Source organism: Salmo trutta, chromosome 23 (assembly GCF_901001165.1).
Source record: "Salmo trutta chromosome 23, fSalTru1.1, whole genome shotgun sequence".
Classification (NCBI taxonomy): domain Eukaryota; kingdom Metazoa; phylum Chordata; class Actinopteri; order Salmoniformes; family Salmonidae; genus Salmo; species Salmo trutta.
Window position 1 is genome coordinate 14,129,311 of NC_042979.1, and position 18,519 is coordinate 14,147,829.

General features: G+C 40.9%; 1 protein-coding gene across 1 annotated transcript; it reads left to right on the plus strand.

Moving 5' to 3' along the window:
- Window positions 1-6,903: 6,903 nt before the first annotated feature.
- ggt1b (gamma-glutamyltransferase 1b) lies at window positions 6,904-16,839 on the plus strand. The gene is made up of 13 exons (XM_029709115.1): window positions 6,904-7,003; window positions 11,633-11,803; window positions 12,178-12,308; window positions 12,458-12,547; window positions 12,696-12,888; window positions 13,071-13,231; window positions 13,354-13,503; window positions 14,580-14,716; window positions 15,744-15,931; window positions 16,019-16,146; window positions 16,267-16,382; window positions 16,494-16,607; window positions 16,693-16,839. The coding sequence occupies exons 2-13, from the start codon at window positions 11,637-11,639 to the stop codon at window positions 16,837-16,839; spliced, it is 1,722 nt and encodes a 573-aa protein (XP_029564975.1). The 5' UTR covers window positions 6,904-7,003; window positions 11,633-11,636.
- Window positions 16,840-18,519: the final 1,680 nt, after the last annotated feature.

The following is an 18,519-nucleotide window of genomic DNA, read 5'->3' on the forward strand; positions in this document are numbered from 1 at the left end:
TAGCTCACGATGTACTAACTCGATTTGAGAGATCTGACCCAATGCTTTTACATTTTGTACACACAAAAATGCTTGGTTGTTTGGTTGACCCAACTGCTGGGTTGCAGGCTTTGGCTCACTTAGTTGGGCTGTTTTCTTTAAAGAGTGCTGGGTTATTGATGCTGGGTGCTAAGTTATTGATGCTGGGTTATTGAGTAGTGATGTGTAGGTCGAGAACGATTTCTTCTTTTTTGAACGACTCTTTTTAGTGACTGAGAGGCGTGATTCGGTTTTCTGAGGGACTCGTTCAGTCCTTCGTTTGATCTGCTTGGCTGCAATGAATTCTACAGCAGGATTAATTGACAGGTTGTTTAGTAACAAAACCGACGCGTGCGCAACTATGGGGCAAAACAGACATAATTGGTTTAGATTGTTGACAACATGTAAACTATACTTCGTCTCCAATATTTATTGAAAACATAAATACATTTGCACAATGAGAACTTGTCTCAAATACATCGTTACAGTTGTTGGTTAGCTAGCTAGCGAATTTTTTGCCATATTATCACATACGAAACACCTCAAAATAAGACATGGTATCAAGACAAAATAAAACTTGCTGAAACGAGCCTCCTACGATTCCCTGCATGGCAGATTCTTGACATTGTTGCTACAGTAGCTATCTGGCCATCCAGAATCACAACAACACCCATTGCAGCACACTCATCATTTTCGTGATGTTGTCAGCTAACTTGTCTATGTCTATACATGCTCCTCTGTGGAGACGTGCTCTGACGGTCAACTGTCTTGTCATACAGTGCCTTCAGAAAGTATTCACACCCCTTGACTTATTCCACATTCTGTTGTGTTACAGCCTGAATTAAAAATGTATTCAATCTTTTTTCTCACCCATCTACACACAATACCCTATAATGACAAAGTGAAAACATGTTTTTAGACATTTTTGCAAATGTATTGAAAAGGAAATACAGAAATATCTAATTTGCTTAAGTATGCACACCCCTGAGTCAATTAAGCAATAATGGTATAAGGCCAGTATACCACGGCTAAAGGCTGTTCTTACGCACGACCCAATGCGGAGTGCCTGGATACGGCCCTTAGCCCTGGTATACTGGCCATATACCACAAACCACAGAGGTGCCTTATTGCTATTATAAACTGTTTACCAACGTAATTAGAGCAGTAACAAAATATGTTTTGTCATAACCGTGGTATACGGTCTGATATGCCACGGCTGTCAGCCAATCAGCATTCAGGTCTCTGTCAACCACCCAGCATTCTGGGTGGTTACCCAGTTCATAATACATGTTAGAATCACCTTTGGCAGCAATTACAACTGTGAGTCTTTCTGGGTAAATCTCTAAATTCGTACCTGGATTGTTCAATATCTACACATGATACTTCTTCAAGCTCTGGGTTGATAATTGATCGCATTGTGCAAGAATGAATGCAATTAATTGATTATTGAATGTTATGATGGACACAGCTTTGTAGAACCTAAACCTACACAGCCTTTGCTCAAGAAACTCGAACTCGAGAACAAATTGTTTGGGGTGCTGCAGTTCACCAACGATATTGTGCTTATCACCCTCATAGCAGTCATGCAATGCATTCCGCCAAGAGTCGTTCACAATCTCGTCAAATTTACCAAGAAATAATCATATTTGTAGGCCTAGCAATCAACAAATGTACATTGTTTAAAGCACGCTTTTACAAGTCTCAATAACAAATGACAGCTCCAATAAGCCCTTTATGGGGAATGACATGTGAACGAGTGTCACGTTCGTCATATGAAGGAGACCAAGGCGCAGCGTGGGTATCGTTCCACATCTTTATTTATATGTGAAACTATGCAAGACATACAATAAACTAAAAACAAAACAACAAACCGTGACGAAGAGGTGCAACATGCACTAACTCAAAATAATCTCCCACAAACACAAGTGGGAAAAACAACTACTTAAATATGATCCCCAATTAGAGACAACAATGACCAGCTGCCTCTAATTGGGGATCATATTTAAGTAGTTGTTTTTCCCACTTGTGTTTGTGGGAGATTATTTTGAGTTAGTGCATGTTGCACCTCTTCGTCACGGTTTGTTGTTTTGTTTATAGTTTATTGTATGTCTTGCATAGTTTCACATATAAATAAAGATGTGGAACGATACCCACGCTGCGCCTTGGTCTCCTTCATATGGGAATCATATGAAAACCCCAACATAGAAAAAAGAAACTAGAACACAACATAGAAAAATTAAACTAGACAAAACCTCCCAGTCACGCCCTGACCTACTCTACCATAGAAAAATACGAGCTCTCTATGGTCAGGACGTGACAACGAGAGGCTTGTGGAATCATGACTATTTCAACGGTAGGGGGTCCTCAATCAACCAATCAATCCAATGTATTATAAAGCCGTTTTTAAATCAGCAGTTGTCACAAAGTGCTTAAACAGAAACCAAACCTAAAACCCCAGAGAGCAAGCAATGCAGAAGAATGGTGGCTAGGAAAAACTCCCTGGAAAAGACAGAAACTAGGAAGTAACATAGAGTGGAACCCTGAGGGGTGACTTCAGAGCCTGATTCCTCTCTAGGTTTCTTCCTAGGTTCCTGCCTTTCTAGGGAGTTTTTCCTAGCCACCGTGCTTCTACATTTGCATTGCTTGCTCTCTTGCTCTATGGGGTTTTAGATACGCTACCGGTCAAAAGTTTTAGAACACCTACTCATTCAAGGGTTTCTTTATTTTACTCTTTTCTACATTGTAAAACAATAGTGAAGACATAAAAACTATGAAATTACACATATGGAATCATGTAGTAACCACAAAAGTGTTAAACAAATCAAAATAAATGCTATATTTGAGATTCTTCAAATATCCACCCTTTGCCTTGATGACAGCTTTTCACACTCTTGGCATTCTCTCAACCAGCTTCATTATGGCAAGAACAGCTCAAATAAGCAAAGAGAAATGACAGTCCATCATTACTTTAAGACATGAATGTCGCAAAAACCAATAAGCACTATGACGAAACTGTCTCTCAAGAGGAACGCCACAGGAATGGAAGACCCAGAGTTACCTCTGCTGCAGAGGAAAACTTCATTTGAGTTACCAGCCTCAGAAATTGCAGCCCAAATAAATGCTTCAAAGAGTTCAAGTAACAGACACATCTCAACATCAACTGTTCAGAGGAGATCTTGTGAATCAGGCCTTCATGGTCGAGTTTCTGCAAAGAAAACACTACTAAAGGACACCAATAATAAGAAGAGACTTGCTTGAGCCAAGAAACACGATCAACGGACATTAGACCGGATGAAATTTAAGATTTTTGGTTGGTGTGAATTTCCCACCGTAACGCATGGAGGAGGAGGTGTTATTGTGTGGGGGTGCTTTGCTGGTGACACTGTCTGTGATTTATTTTGAATTCATATGCCATCCCATCTGGTTTGGATTTAGTGGGACTATCATTTGTTTTTCAACAGGACAATGACTCAACACACCTCCAGGCTGTGTAAGGGCTATTTTGCCAAGAAGGAGAGTGATGGAGCGTAGATGACCTGGAGTTCAGATGACCTGGCCTCCACAATTCCCTGACCTCAACCAAATTGAGATGGTTTAGAATGAGTCTAACCGCAGAGTGAAGGAAAAGCAGCCAACATGTGCTCAGCATATGTGGTAACTCCTTCAAGATTGTTGGAAAAGCATTCCAGGTGAAGCTGGTTGAGAGAATGACAAGAGTATGCAAAGCTGTCATCAAGACAAAGGGTGGATATTTCAAGAATCTCAAATATAAAATATATTTTGATTTGTTGAGCACTTTTTTGGTTACTACATGATTCCATATGTGTTATTTCATAGTTTTGATGTATTCACTATTATTCTACAATGTAGAAAATAGTAAAAATAAAGAAAAATTATTGAATGAGTAGGTGTTTTAAAACTTTTGACCGGTAGTGTATCACAATCCTCTTCTGGCTGTGCTGGATGGAGAGTATAAGAGTACATGGCCATTAAGGCCAGATTGTTCTTCTAGATGTTCAAACGTTCATAGATGACCAGCAGGGTCAAATAATAATCGCAGCGCTTATAGAAGGTGCGACAGGGCAGCACCTCAGGAATAAATGCCATTTTGCTTTTCATAGCTGAGCATTCAGAGGTCGAGACAGCAGGTGTGGGGGAGAAGAGAGAGAGAGAGAGAGAGAGTGAGGGTCGAAACAGCAGGTTTCGAACAGCAGAAAGCAGCATGACCAGGTGGACTGGGGACGGGGACAGCCAAGAGTCGTCAGTTCAGGTAGTCCTGAAGCATGGTCCTGGGGCTCAGGTCCTCCGGGAGAGAGAGAGAGAGAGAGAGAGAGAGAGAGAGAGATGGGAGAATTAGAGGGAGCATACATAAAATCACACAGGACACCAGATTTATAGGACTATGGTTAAACCCCTATTGTACTCTTTTTTCCACCTTACAATATTTAATGGATTAAACTTGAATATGGCAACTTTCAAGATGAATCAAACCACTGTATATTTGATTCATCAATATATTTGATTCATCAATATATGTCATTAGCAAAGGCTCTCCAAACAATTATTTTATGATTCATACTAACTTTCCTAACCCTGAAATTTGCCCAAATGCTGAAATGCTGAAACGGAGACGAATATGCATATATTTAGATGGCTTTCTTTCACTGATCCTTGAATTCTGAACCGTTCTCTCCATATATTCTAGTGAGTCTGGTGAGAAAATTCTAATTAAAGGTACACCAAATTCAAAGGGATGGCTTTAGATAAATGTTGTGAAAACCCTATTGAATAAAAACTCCACAAGAAAATCTGTTGGCCAGCAAGTGGGAGGGTTTATTCAGCGCACGCAAGGGAACCATGTCTGCAAAGCCCATTACGCACCTGCCTAAGGTAAGTCTGAATACCAACTACTGAGAAGTGCATAGGAAAGAAGTGAATAGGAAATGCGTACGTTTCCTAATTCTGAATCGGGCCCCAGGAGCCTATGCATATCCCAATGTTGGGATATGTAAATAATAATGTTATGAATGTTATATTATAATATGTTATGTGCAAAAATATTAAAGGAAAATTGAAATTTGCAGTGTACAAACTTAAAGGTTCTACATATAGGATATATTACATTTTGCATTGTATTTTCAGAAAATGTCCATAATATATCTGCAGTAAGAGTGGAATTATAGTGTTTCACGGTATTACTTACCTGCCAGTGTTGTGATTGGTTGTGATATTTGCCTATTGAGTTCTCCCGCCGGCACGGCATCTGTTGTCAAAATGGAAAAGCTGTTTTGACTTTGTGGCTGTGTTATCCAGTGGAAATTAGGTTGAGTGTCCAATGTAGAAATCACTAATTTCCTGGTGAGAAAACAATCACTGAATAGTGTAGGGAATCATTGTATCATCTAAATAGCTGTGAAATATATTTTCAATAACAACAAATATAGTTTTAACAGCTGTTTGAAGCTGGTGGAACAAAACCGAAAGTAAAAGGCTCAAGCATGAGTCTCCACTATATTACGGGGAAATGAGATGCGGACTAGGGGGAGATTTGTTTTGAAAGTAGCCTAGTGCTGTTGCAATTCACCTAGCTTCCATAAAGGGGAGAAATTAAGAGAGATTCTACATGTAGCACCTTTAAAATGATTAACAGGAATGACATTTACTCTTACGGGTGGCCAAAAATAATAATGTGACAGCCACGCCCCTACTAGGCCATGCCCCCTGAAATAACCGATTGATTACATTAAAAAAGACCTAGCTGCTGGGTCGACTGATGGTAAAAAAAAAACTGTTGGTTTTAAATTAACCGTTTGGGTAATCCAAGCAACCCCAACACATAAAAAGAACCAGCGTGTGTTCTGTCCATAATTTACCCAGCGCTGGGTTACCAAATAACCCAAATCGAAAATGTGTCTTCCGCTCCATTCTCCGTTCTCTGTTTTTTATATATTGTCTTACAGACCTACAATGCAGATTTTTTTCAGATTCTTTCTCTCTCTCTAGCTCACTCTCTTTCTCACCAACCTTTTTATTTAGCTATCTGGGTATTTCCAGAGTATTACATACTCACATAATATAAATGAATGTTTATTATGAGCCGTGAATCAGGCTGGGAATGAGACTCCCATGCAGTCAATATGTAAAAGTAAATGAATTTAACTAACTATTGGTAATCACATTTAATAGGCGAGTTAAACCTAAAGAGAAAATCAATTACGCAGTTACTGTATAATATATTCTACGTGTCAAGAAGAAATAAAACCACAATTCTGTTGTGAAATGAGGTGATGTCATGTCATTCTCGAATGAATAAAATGAAGAATCTATAAAACTCAGCAATATAGTAGTGTTATTAAAGATTTTTATACCATCTCAACCTTTGTTGCACCCATTGAACTTAAACATTAAAACCAATCCAGCTGTGTTGTTCTCAGAAAAAAACTATAAGAGAAGAGATCTACAAGCATTGTACCACACTGCTATGCCTTTTCATGTGGTAGAATGCTGCATAGGTAATGTGCTAAAAGATAGTGCTTCTAGAAGCACATTTCACATTCAAATCATGGCAGTTAACCTGTTTGAATTCATCTCCAACAACCATTTTGCTTCATGTGGTTAATCTTTCATGTGGGTAGCTATGCACAAGAGCAGTCTATTTGTTAAAGAGATAATTTGTCCTATTGGTCCGGACATCCAGTCTCTGGGGCAACAAAACGGCATCTTAGATGGTTTTATGTTGATGTTAATTTGTAAATGAATTCCCTCATAAGAGAGGTGAATTTTCTGAATGTTCCTGTCTGCTTTTGCCACAGTACCACCGATGAGGTGCTTTTATGGAGGCGTAGGTTAATGTTTAATGGCATTGTAATAGTTACACATTGAGAGCTATTGCCTACATGGTGCTATGTACTGCTCAAACTTGCTCAGAGGACTGTGAGAAACCCACTGGCAACCAGTCTGTTCCAGAGGCCTGAGAGACACCAAGGTAAGAGAAGGATCTGATCTTTTACTATTTGGGTGATGGACAGCTCAATCGATGGAACAACAACAACAACAAAAATGCTGTAAAGAGTGAGGACAGGGAATAATTCAGTCTGATTGGTTTGTGTATTTTCATCAACTGCACCTGTGCTGCATAAGCTAAAGGAAGTGTCCAGAGATGTTACACGCATTGAACGCTGTTGCTTTGAAGGCTGAGGAATTTGCATGGCAGTAAATACATAGCACTGAAAGGAGGTATTATCTGGCTGAGAAATTCCAGTCTTTTGTGTTGCTGGTTTAATTTTGTTGGCCGCAGGCAGCACATGCTTCACAGAGAGGGATGTGCTGCATTACAGTGTGCTCACATATATTGTAGCTACAGTTCTGCAGTGAGGTAGGATTTGATGCAGGCAACACGTCCGCGCTTTTCTAACAATTAACAGGTCTCTCTGTTACTGGGAAACAGTCAAGTCAATAAATGATTCAGTGTCAATATATTTACCAAATGTCCTTAACTAAATAGCTAATAGTGTCAGTCAGTCCTTGTAAAAAGTCTGCATCTCAGTGGAAATATTGTTCCTTAACAATGATGGGTAATTGGTAGCTTATGATATGACATTTGTCAAATAAAAAGGGTTTGAAAACATAATGTGTTTCTATGTTATTTAAAGCATTGTAGATGACAGTATTTAACTATGGGGGTTGTGTATGTGAGTTGAGATCATGTGCAATGGTGAGAGAGTTATGGTCAGCTAGAACGGGTCATATCTTTTGGCAACACTAGATGGGCAGTTTGGTGCGTGGGTGACTGTTCAGTGTTGCCCACTGAAGCTGAGATGTGTCTGTATGTGAATTTATCATTCTATATTCAACAGTAGCTCACCTACACCTGGTGCTAGTATCTACTGATGAATGTGACACACTAGGGTGCTGACACACTGGGGTGTTGATTCAGCGATAAAGAGCATATCATTTTCATCGACTGTTGTTGTTAAAGTATCAAATCTGCTCTGTATTCAACACAGACACACATATTCCCCATAAATGTTGTTTATTACATGTTGCTTATAAAATTAAAATAAAGAAAAATGCTTATCACATGCTGCTAATTCAAATAATATAAATCAATAAAAATGTTTTTATTCGCAATTCGAAAGTGCTTCTTCAAACACAAAGAGAAACACAATAAACCACACCAAAAATTAGATGTGTTACTGAATGGGCACAGAACAAAGCTATTCTTAATTTTTTATAATCTAATCTCTTGTTGGTCAGTCTTGTATAGTGTGGGTTATGACTGGTGGATTTGTAATAGTCACACTTGAAGAGTGCCTGTTTTTTCTCATTTTACTTTGGCCTACTTATTCTCTCTGCTGTTATTACTTACACGAAGTGTACAAAACACCTTCCTCAATTTGTCGGGGCATGGACTCTCAAGGTGTCAAAAGCGTTCCATAGGGATGCTGGCCTATGTTGACTCCAATACTTTCCACAGTTGTGTCAAGTTGCCTGGATGTCCTTTGGATGGTGGACCATTCTAGATGCACATGGGAAACTGTTGAGATTGAAAACCCCAGCAGCGTTGCTGTTCTTGACACAATCAAACCGGTGTGCCTGGCACCTATTACCATACCCTGTTGAAAGGTGCTTACATCTTTTTCACCCTCTGAATGACACACATACACAATCCATGTCTCAATTGTCTCAAGGCTTGAAAATACTTCTTTAGCCTGTCTCGTCCCCTTCATCTGCAGTGTTTGAAGTGGATTTAACAAGTGACATCAATAAGGGATCATAGCTTTCACTTAGATTCACCTGGTCAGTCTTCGTCATGGAAAGAGCATCAAAGAGAGGACTGTAAGATTTTGACGTATGGAACACCAAGAAATTCATTTGGAGATGGTTTCAGATACTAAAGTAAAGACTTCTAAAATCAAGAAGTTGCTGCCGTCAAGAAATTGTTGCAGCTCTATGCAGTACTGTACAGTGCATTCCAAAAGTATTCAGACCCCTTGACTTTTTCCACATTTTGTTACATTACAGCCTTATTCTGAAATTGATTAAATCATTTTTTCCCACTTCAATCTACACACAATAACCCATAATGACAAATGAAAAAACAGGTTTTTAGAAATGGTGGCAAACGTAAAAAAATAATAATAATGAAATATCACATTTACATAAGTATTCAGACCCTTTACTCAGTACTTTGTTGAAGCACCTTTGGCAGTGATTACAGCCTAGAGTCTTCTTGGGTATGATGCTACAAGCTTGGCACACCTGTATTTGGGGAGTTTCTCCTATTATTCTTTGCAGATCCTCTCAAGCTCTGTCAGGTTGCATGGGGAACGTCGCTGCACAGCTATTTTCAGGTCTCCCCAGAGATGTTCGGGTTCAAGTCCGGGCTCTGGCTGGGTCACTCAAGGACATTCAGAGACTTGTCCTGAAGCCACTCCTGCATTGTCTTGTCTGTGTGCTTAGTGTCGTAGTCCTGTTGGAAGGTGAACCTTCACCCCAGTCTGAGGTCCTGAGCACTCTGGAGCAGGTTTTATTCAAGGATCTCTCTGTACTTTGTTTCGTTTATCTTTACCTCGATCCTGACTAGACTCCTAGTGCCTTCCTCTGAAAAACATCACGACAGCATAATGCTGCCACCACCATGCTTCACCGTAGGGATGGTGCCAGGTTTCCTCTAGATGTGACACTTGGCAGTAAGGAAAAAGAGTTCAATCTTGGTTTCATCAGACCAGAGAATCTTGTTTCTCAAGGTCTGAGAGTCCTTTAGGTGCCTTTTGGCAAACTCCAAGCGAGCTGTCATGTGCCTTTTACTGAGGAGTGGCCTCCGTCTGGACACTGTACCGTAAAGGCCTGATTGGTGGAGTGCTGCAGTGATGGTTGTCCTTCTAGAAGGTTCTCCCATATCCACAGAGGAACTCTGGAGCCCTGTCAGAGTGACCATCGGGTTCTTGGTCACCTCCCTGACGAAGGCTCTTCTCCCTTGTTTGCTCAGTTTGGCCGGGCGGCCAGCTCTAGGAAGAGTCTTGGTGGTTCCAAACTTCTTCCATTTAAGAATGATTGAGGCCACTGTGTTCTAGGGGACCATTCAATCCATTTTGGTACCCTTCCCCAGATCTGTGCATCGACAGAATCCTGTCTTTGAGCTCTACGGTCAATTCCTTCAACCTCATAGCTTGTTTTTTGCTCTGGCGTGCACTGTCAACTGTGGGACCTTATAAAGACAGGTGTGTGCCTTTCCAAATCATGTCCAATCAATTGAACTTACCACAGGTGGACTCCAATCAAGTTGTAGAAACATCTTAAGGATGACCAATGGAAACAGGATGCACATGAGCTTAATTTCAAGTCTCATAGCACAGTGTCTGAATATTTGTGTAATTACTGTATAAAATAAAAAAATAAAATAAAACAACTTTTCGCTTTGTCTTTATGGGGTATTGTGTGTAGATTGATGAGGGATTTTTTTTAATCCATTTTAGAATTAGGCTGTAACGTAACAAAATATGGATAAAGGGAAGTGTCTGAATACTTTCCGAATGCACTGTATGTCCAATATCTATACAGTACAGTGCAAGCTGTGGCGGCAGGTAGCCTAGTGGCTAGAGCGTTGGACCAGTAACCGAAAGGTTGCTAGATCGAATCCCGAGCTGACAAGGTAAAAATCTGTTGTTCTGTCCCTGAACAAAGAAATTAACCCACTGTTCCTAGGCTGTTGTTGTAAATAAGAATTTGTTCTTAACTGACTTGCTTAGTTAAATAAAGGTTAAAAAATAAAAAAAGCTCTGGAAAATTCTCAATAAGTACATCAAAAGGCTCTTATCTGATGTTAAATTTCCAACCAGCTTGATAAAAAAAACTTCCTTTTAAAAGGTAGAGACTACCCTCTCACCAATGGCACATCTGTGTGACTGTTTAATATGAATATGTATAACTTTCTTATTTTATGTCAAAGCTTGTTATTAGCATTGCCCAAGGTCAGAATCAAATTTGATCAAATATTTAGTTAAATAATTATTTATTTTAATGTCGTAGCCGACATGTATGCTGTTAAGTTGTCAGTGTACATAGACACACTGGCTTTATTCAAGGTCAGCAGAAGGTCATTAGTAAAAACAGAAAAACAATAATGGCCCAAGCCTGCTGCCATGCGGTACACCACACTCAACTGAAATTACATTAGAGAGGCTTCCATTAACGAAAACCCTATGTGCTCTGTTAGATAGTTCATTCTCAATACATGATAAGGCAGAGGATGTAAATCCATAACGCTTAAGTGTTTTCAGCAATAGGTTATGATCAATAATATCAAAAGCTGCACTGAAGTCCAACAAAAAAGCTACCACAATCTTATTATTATAAATGCATTTTAGCCAATCATCAGTCATTTGTGTCAGTGAGGAGTGAGGTGAGTAGTAATGGCATGGTTTCATATTTGAACAGAGTGTAAGAATTGATCAACAACTCACACTGTACAGTTGTGATGCACTGTCTTTTGCCTTTGCTCATGTGTTTTGCAATTTTGAGAGTACATTTGTGTGGGGGTGTTTTTATGTGTTTATATAACTCCCTTCAATTGAGATTGACTGTAATATGATGTCCTGTGTTTCCCTGACAGAAATATGGTCCATAAGTCCATAGTGACGGGTCTGGTGGTGCTGCTGGTGGCTGCAGTGAGCACCTTTGTGGGTGTATTCTTTGGGCTGGGGAGCAGGTCGACCTCAAATGACCATTCCTACTCCAGGGCTGCCGTGGCAGCTGATGCTGGCCCATGCTCAGAAATCGGCAGGTAAGAACTCTCACACAAACACATACAGTATATACAGTACCAGTCTCAAACATTTCCACACCAACAAATTACTCATGTAAATGTTTTTGTAGACATCCAGACACAAACATACCTGTTTCAAAGCATGCTGTTCCAAGCAGGCCTAATAGCAGAAACCAGGCTCAAGTTTTTCTTGGTCTGAACGTAAAAATAGGCTCCTGTTTCTGAGTCTATTTATGTTCATCCGTCATCTCAAATCCTTCCCATTTTGTCATGATAATTCATTCTGTCTGTGTAAACTGCCTGCTGTTTCTTTATGAACTAGTGCATTTGTATGCAAACTAGGGCCACTGAATATAAACTTTTTTCTGCGTGGGTGTGTCTGTAAATCTCAGAGACACATTGCAGAAAGGTGGCTCTGCAGTGGATGCATCTATTGCTGCCTTGCTGTGTGTTGGGCTGATGAACGCCCACAGCATGGGCATTGGAGGAGGACTCTTCTTCACTATCTATGATGCCAAAACTGGTACAGTCAGAGCCCTAATCCTTGACTTAAAACTATACCATATTTATCTTTAATGATGTCACCAAATCCAACAATGACGCCTGAACTAAAAATAGGAAATGTAAAACCTTGGTGTGACGTTGTAAAGATGATTTTGACTTCCTTCAAAGGAAAGGTAGAGACCATTGATTCCAGGGAGACGGCTCCCGCCAACGCAACAGAGAACATGTTTGGGAATAGCACCCAGTTAGCCAAGAAAGGTAATGTTTTACCAGTTACCTAACACCAGAAAATGGATGAAAGGCGTACGTTTACGATGAGTGATGGCCTTGCGATAGAGTCAAAGATACAGAGATAAGAGTTGTACAGGAACGTTTGACAGTAATGTTTGGCAGTAACGTTTGGCAGGAGGGTTGTCCATCGCCATACCAGGGGAGATCCGTGGATACGAGCTGGCACACGATCGCCATGGAAAATTGCCATGGAGAGAGCTGTTCCAGCCTGCAATCCAGTTGGCACGGAAGGGCTTTCCTTTGGGCAGGGCATTGGCCACTGCTATCTCCAAGAACGGAAAAACCATCACTGGTGACACAGCTTTATGGTAAGAATGCCTAGAAGGGAGACATAATATGGAGTGGTGATCTGAGTTACTGTACAGAGGGTCAAGTTTTCACATGAGGAGATACTCCCCTTTTAAGATGATTTTTGCCCTTATTCCCAAACATGAGAGCTCAGTGTCTCATATGTTGTCTCTGACATCTCTGTTTTTGGTCTCTCTTTAAGTGAGGTGTTTTGTGACAAAAATGGTGCCATCCTGAAGGAAAACGACACCATCACCTTTACTAAACTTGCTGACACCTATGAAACAATAGCAAATGAGGGGCCTAATGCTTTTTATGAAGGCCCACTGGCAGAGAACCTTGTGAGGGACATTCAGTCAGCAGGTTGGCTTCTCCCTTATATCTGCCAAATATTAACAAACCGCAATTTTGATTGAATTTCATTCAGGGTCTGCTGGCTGAACATCTTAACAGAAACAGTGTCTGTTTACCGGTATGTGTTTCAGATGGTATCATCACACTGGATGACCTAAAGAACTACAAGCCTTTTTTGGATGAGAGTCCTCTCAATGCTAATGTGGGGGAGTACATCATGTATGTGCCCAACGCCCCAGCCAGTGGCCCTGTCCTGTCCCTCATGCTCAACATCCTGAATGGTAAGCCTTCAATCTGATGACACAGAGTTGTATTCAACATCAAATTGTGGCAGTTCTATTTAAGGAGGTTTGGAAAAAATATTGCAGTCACATTTGGACAGCCTGTCACTCTCGTGCCACAGTACAAATGTATTAGAGATGTGGCAGCTGCTCAAGATAGGAGTAATTAAGAACCAAAGATAATTGTTTTCTGAGCCATCACACCCGAGGCGCTCTGCTCTGCAGGCCTGTTGCTCCGTCAGCACTGTTAACTGCGGAAAATGATGCTGAACTGTTCATTACCATTATAGCAGCCCTGGTCTATCTCATCCTGTTACTGTATGCTCCATGTCTCTCTCTTGACAATGCATATTCAGATAGATAACCACCTTCTGTTCGGTGGTGGTGCTGCTGACTGACCAGTAATTGGGGTGTAGAAATACATCTCCTCTTCTCATCCCCAGCTCTGTTTCAGCTTCACATTAATGCCCGGGGTCTATTGGATATCTAGTCAATAGAGTACTTCCTCCAGACTCCCTCTCTCTGCTGGTTCCCAGTACAGTAGCTATATAATATGACAGTGTCTGTCAGGGGATTAGATGGAAACTTTATTCCAGAGTATTTAAACTCCCTAATTAAACTAAACCGTCTCTTCCTGTGGCTCCTCTGCCTGGCCACCCCATTTACAGTGACTCTCTGCCTCTACCGCAAACACTAATCTGACCAATTTACCTCTAATTGGACACAGACGAGTGGTGGGGGAATCACATAACACTGGCATGCCTGGGCCCGCTCAAGCCCTTCATCCTGACAGTTCTCTATGACTTCTGCTACTGCCTGTCAGCTGAAATTCATCAAACAATTCCATTTGGTTACAGTTCTCTTTCATTTTTTCCCATCCTCTCCTCCTCTATGGCTGTGAGCTAAAACAGTTCTAACACTGATAGTCTGGAACTGGGAAACAGAATGAACAGAACTTTTATATTGAGAGTAAAACACTTTGAATGTCAACTTCACCTGATCAAATTGAATGTACCATATTATTGTTTAATAAATGTAAAGATGGTGGCTATGGTTGAACTGGTTACTGTTTTCAGGATACAACTTCACCTCAGACAGTGTCTCCAGCACTGAGAAGAAGATCCTCACGTACCACCGCATGGTCGAGGCCTTCCGATTTGCTTATGCCAAGCGAAGCATGCTGGGAGATCCAAACTTCCTCAGCATCTCTGATGTAAGTCTCACCCCCATCTTCCCCAGAGTTTATATTCAATAGTTCTCTCAATCACTTACTGATCATATTCAATCAACGGCTCATAGTACTGTATGTGTTGGAATGTCATGGGTCAATAAGTTCATGTTCATTGGAGACAGTTAATATGGATATGATTTCAGGTAGGCCTCCGAGCTACAGCAAATAAATAAAAGGTAAGAGGGATGCTTGGCAACAATGTAAAAAAATCAAACAAAAGGGCTTGCCAAGGAAAACTTACAAAAGGACTAATTCGAAGTAGAAAGGAGTTGGAGCACTCAACAAAAAAGGCAGGGATTTATTTTTCTCAGCTTTAATCCATTGGATGAGCAGTTACAGGTGACTGACCCAACAATTGCACTCAACTCCTATTTTTAGCCTAGTGGCCTATTGAGACACAGCAACGTGAAATTAAACATAACAGTGTCAATGGCTAATAATAACACAAAATAATAGTAACAAATATCAGGTGTCTCGTTGATTAATAGGCTATATCAAAATAAACAAAGGTGATATTTGGGTGTCTGTGAAAACAGCGGCAGAGAGACACAAAAAATCATGGCAACGTTATAGAAACGAGGACAATGAAAAATCATAGTTTAACCCCTATTCCTGCACCAAAGGAAATACAGATGAGCTTCGTGATTTACATACATTCACTGAAAACCCACACTAACACATGGTTATATTAAAAGGATTGCACTTTTAATGTAGCCTACATTTTGTCAGCTAATAGCCTAATCACAGATGAAGCAACATTATGGACTTAATGTTACAATCCTGTTTTCTTGGTAAGCCCTTTTATTAAATATGCTCATATAAGAGAGTTGATTGGATTATTGATTGAAATGGACTTCTGTCTGCCAAGAGACTATTTGTACAGCTGCTATGTTGAAATTTCTGTAAATGCAAACCAGTACAGCTTCATCATTCTAGACTGTTCTAAATGCTTATTTTTATTATTGGGCATTGATTTGAGACTCATTCTCCTGTCCCCTCGCCTCTTCAGCTCATCCGCAACATGACCTCAGATTACTTTGCCGATGCCCTCCGTCAGAAGATTACAGATGATACCACCCATCACATGAACTACTATGAGCCGGAGTACTTTGTCCCCGAGAACCACGGGACAGCACATCTGTCTGTGGTGGCAGAGGACGGGAGTGCAGTGGCAGCCACCAGCACCATAAACCAATTGTAGGAATCATGTCCCAGTTAAACATTTGATTAGAAAAATGAACTGGAGCTAGTCCTCATAATCATTCTTTTCCATTTCCTCCCTAGTTTTGGCTCCAAAGTCATGTCACGATCTACAGGAATCCTCCTCAACAATGAGATGGATGACTTCAGCTCCCCTCTCATCACCAATGGCTTTGGAGTGCCTCCTTCACCAAACAACTTCATCAGACCAGGTAAGGGCTACATCTGTACAGACGCCACACTTTTCAGTTCACCACCCGGCTCTAATAGCTAGAAATTGATACTTGATGGTCGGTAAGGATGGGCCTAACTGCCTTGTTATCTCTCCCCAGGTAAGAGGCCCTTGTCTTCTATGTGTCCAGCCATTCTCTTTGACAAGAGGAGCAACAATGTCAAGATGGTGGTGGGGGGCTCAGGAGGAACAAAGATCACCACGGCAACTGCCACGGTACATCAGGCTACAATGCCCTTTCATCGCTGTGTGAAAGTACTCTAATACTTTCTTTGCATTCTACCAAGTTGTCGTCTGTGAATGAATTGTTGGCTGTTCATTCTGCAGGTGATTCTCAACACGCTGTTCTTTAACTACGACCTGAAGAAAGCTGTGGCAGATCCCAGAATCCACAACCAGCTGAGTCCAAACACCACACTGGGAGAGCCCGGGTTTGACGAGGTGGGTTAGATGACTGACGACAGTGAATTCACATACTCTACAGTGCATAAAAAGGAGTGTTACAATGAGTATGCTTTCCTTACAGAAGGTGATGGCAGGTCTGGCTTTGAAGAACCATGAGACAGAGTTCCTGACAGCCACAGGGGCTGTGGTTCAGGCAGTGGTGCGCCAGGGGGACCGGCTCCATGCTGAATCCGACCCCAGGAAACAGGGCTACGCTGCTGGGTACTGAGACCAACCACAGAACCCTGCTCCCACGAACTGAGGCAAACCACACACCTCTGCTCCAACAGACAGGCTGGCTGATTGGACTTCTGATTCAGATGAAAGCCACCTCTACAATAGGGGTGTGACAATACCAGTATCGCAATATTTTTTCCATGGTCCTTTAAAAACCTGCTGTACTGTATGTAAAATATTGTGTGCTGTAGATGGAAAACATATACATCGGACTCTGGATGACAACATAATGATGTTTGTTTCCAACATTAGGGCTGTTTTCCTGAAGAAGTTAATCCGCTTGGAGATACTGGTATCGTCCTGGCCCTACTCTATAGACTATATTACACACCAAGAGAAAAACATTCCGATTCCTGTCACCTCAGCAAAGACCCACGACCTACAGTATGACCTTAGTCCTCTCTGGTAAACCAGGGTCACCTTTCTCCCCTCATTGGTGTCATAAGAAAGTGGAGAGAAGCTACCCTCCAACGTCTCCTATCCCTCCAGTGCCTCAGTCTGAGATCCAGATGCTGAGATAGAGCTATTCATTCTCCACAGTCCTCCTCCACTCTGCTTTACAATGCAGTACTATCTGTACCATCTCAATATTTCTTATTCAAAGTAACTGTGCCAACACTATATCAATGTTTTTCTTTCACTGCAATCTTTCATGGATTTTCAGTCAGGATTTTCATTTTGAGATAATAGATGATTATAATCACTGTTAGCCTTAAACCAAATGTTATATTCTGTAAAGAAAAATGTATATTATTTGTGTTGCTTTTGAGAAGACATGCTATTGGTTCAAGATGAATAATTCACAAGCCATACCCATATAACAGTTTTATGATGTAATGTTAACAAGACTGCAACAATCTTATAAGCACTGACCAACAATGAAAACATAGGAAGACAGAAACAAAGTTTCAAATAATAAAAGAGGGCTTACTTCATGGTTCAATTGTTCTCATGACACGACTGCAAAGTGCAATGTTTGTTTGCCGTTTGTTAATTTATGTTGGTCAAATACACCATGTAGGCTATACTAATACATAGAGTCACACACAGCCTTATTCTAAAATTGATTATATAAATCATAATAAAACAGAAATACCATATTTACAAAAGTATTCAGACCCTTTGCTATAAGACTCGAAATTGAGTTCAGGTGCATCCTGTTTCCATTGATCATCCTTGAGATGTTTCTACAACTTGATTGGAGTCCATCTGTGGTAAATTCACACACCTGTCTATATAAGGTCCCACAGCTGACAGTGCATGTCAGAGCAAAAACAAAGCCATGAGGTTGAAGGAATTGTCCGTAGAGCTCCGAGACAGGATTGTGATGAGGCACAGATCTGGGGAAGGGTACCAAAACATTTCTGCAGCATTAAAGGTTTCCCAAGAATACAGTGGCCTCCATCATTCTTAAATGGAAGAAGTTTTGAACCACCAAGACTTCCTAGAGCTGGCCGCCCGGCCAAACTGAGCAATCGGGGGAGAAAGGCGTTGGTCAGGGAGATTACCAAGAACCCGATGGTCACTCTGACAGAGCTCCAGAGTTCCTCTGTGGATATGGGAGGACCTTCCAGAAGGACAACCATCTCTGCAGCACTCCACCAATCAGGCCTTTATGGTAGTGTCCAGACGGAAGCCACTCCTCAGTAAAATGCTCATGGCAGCACTTGGA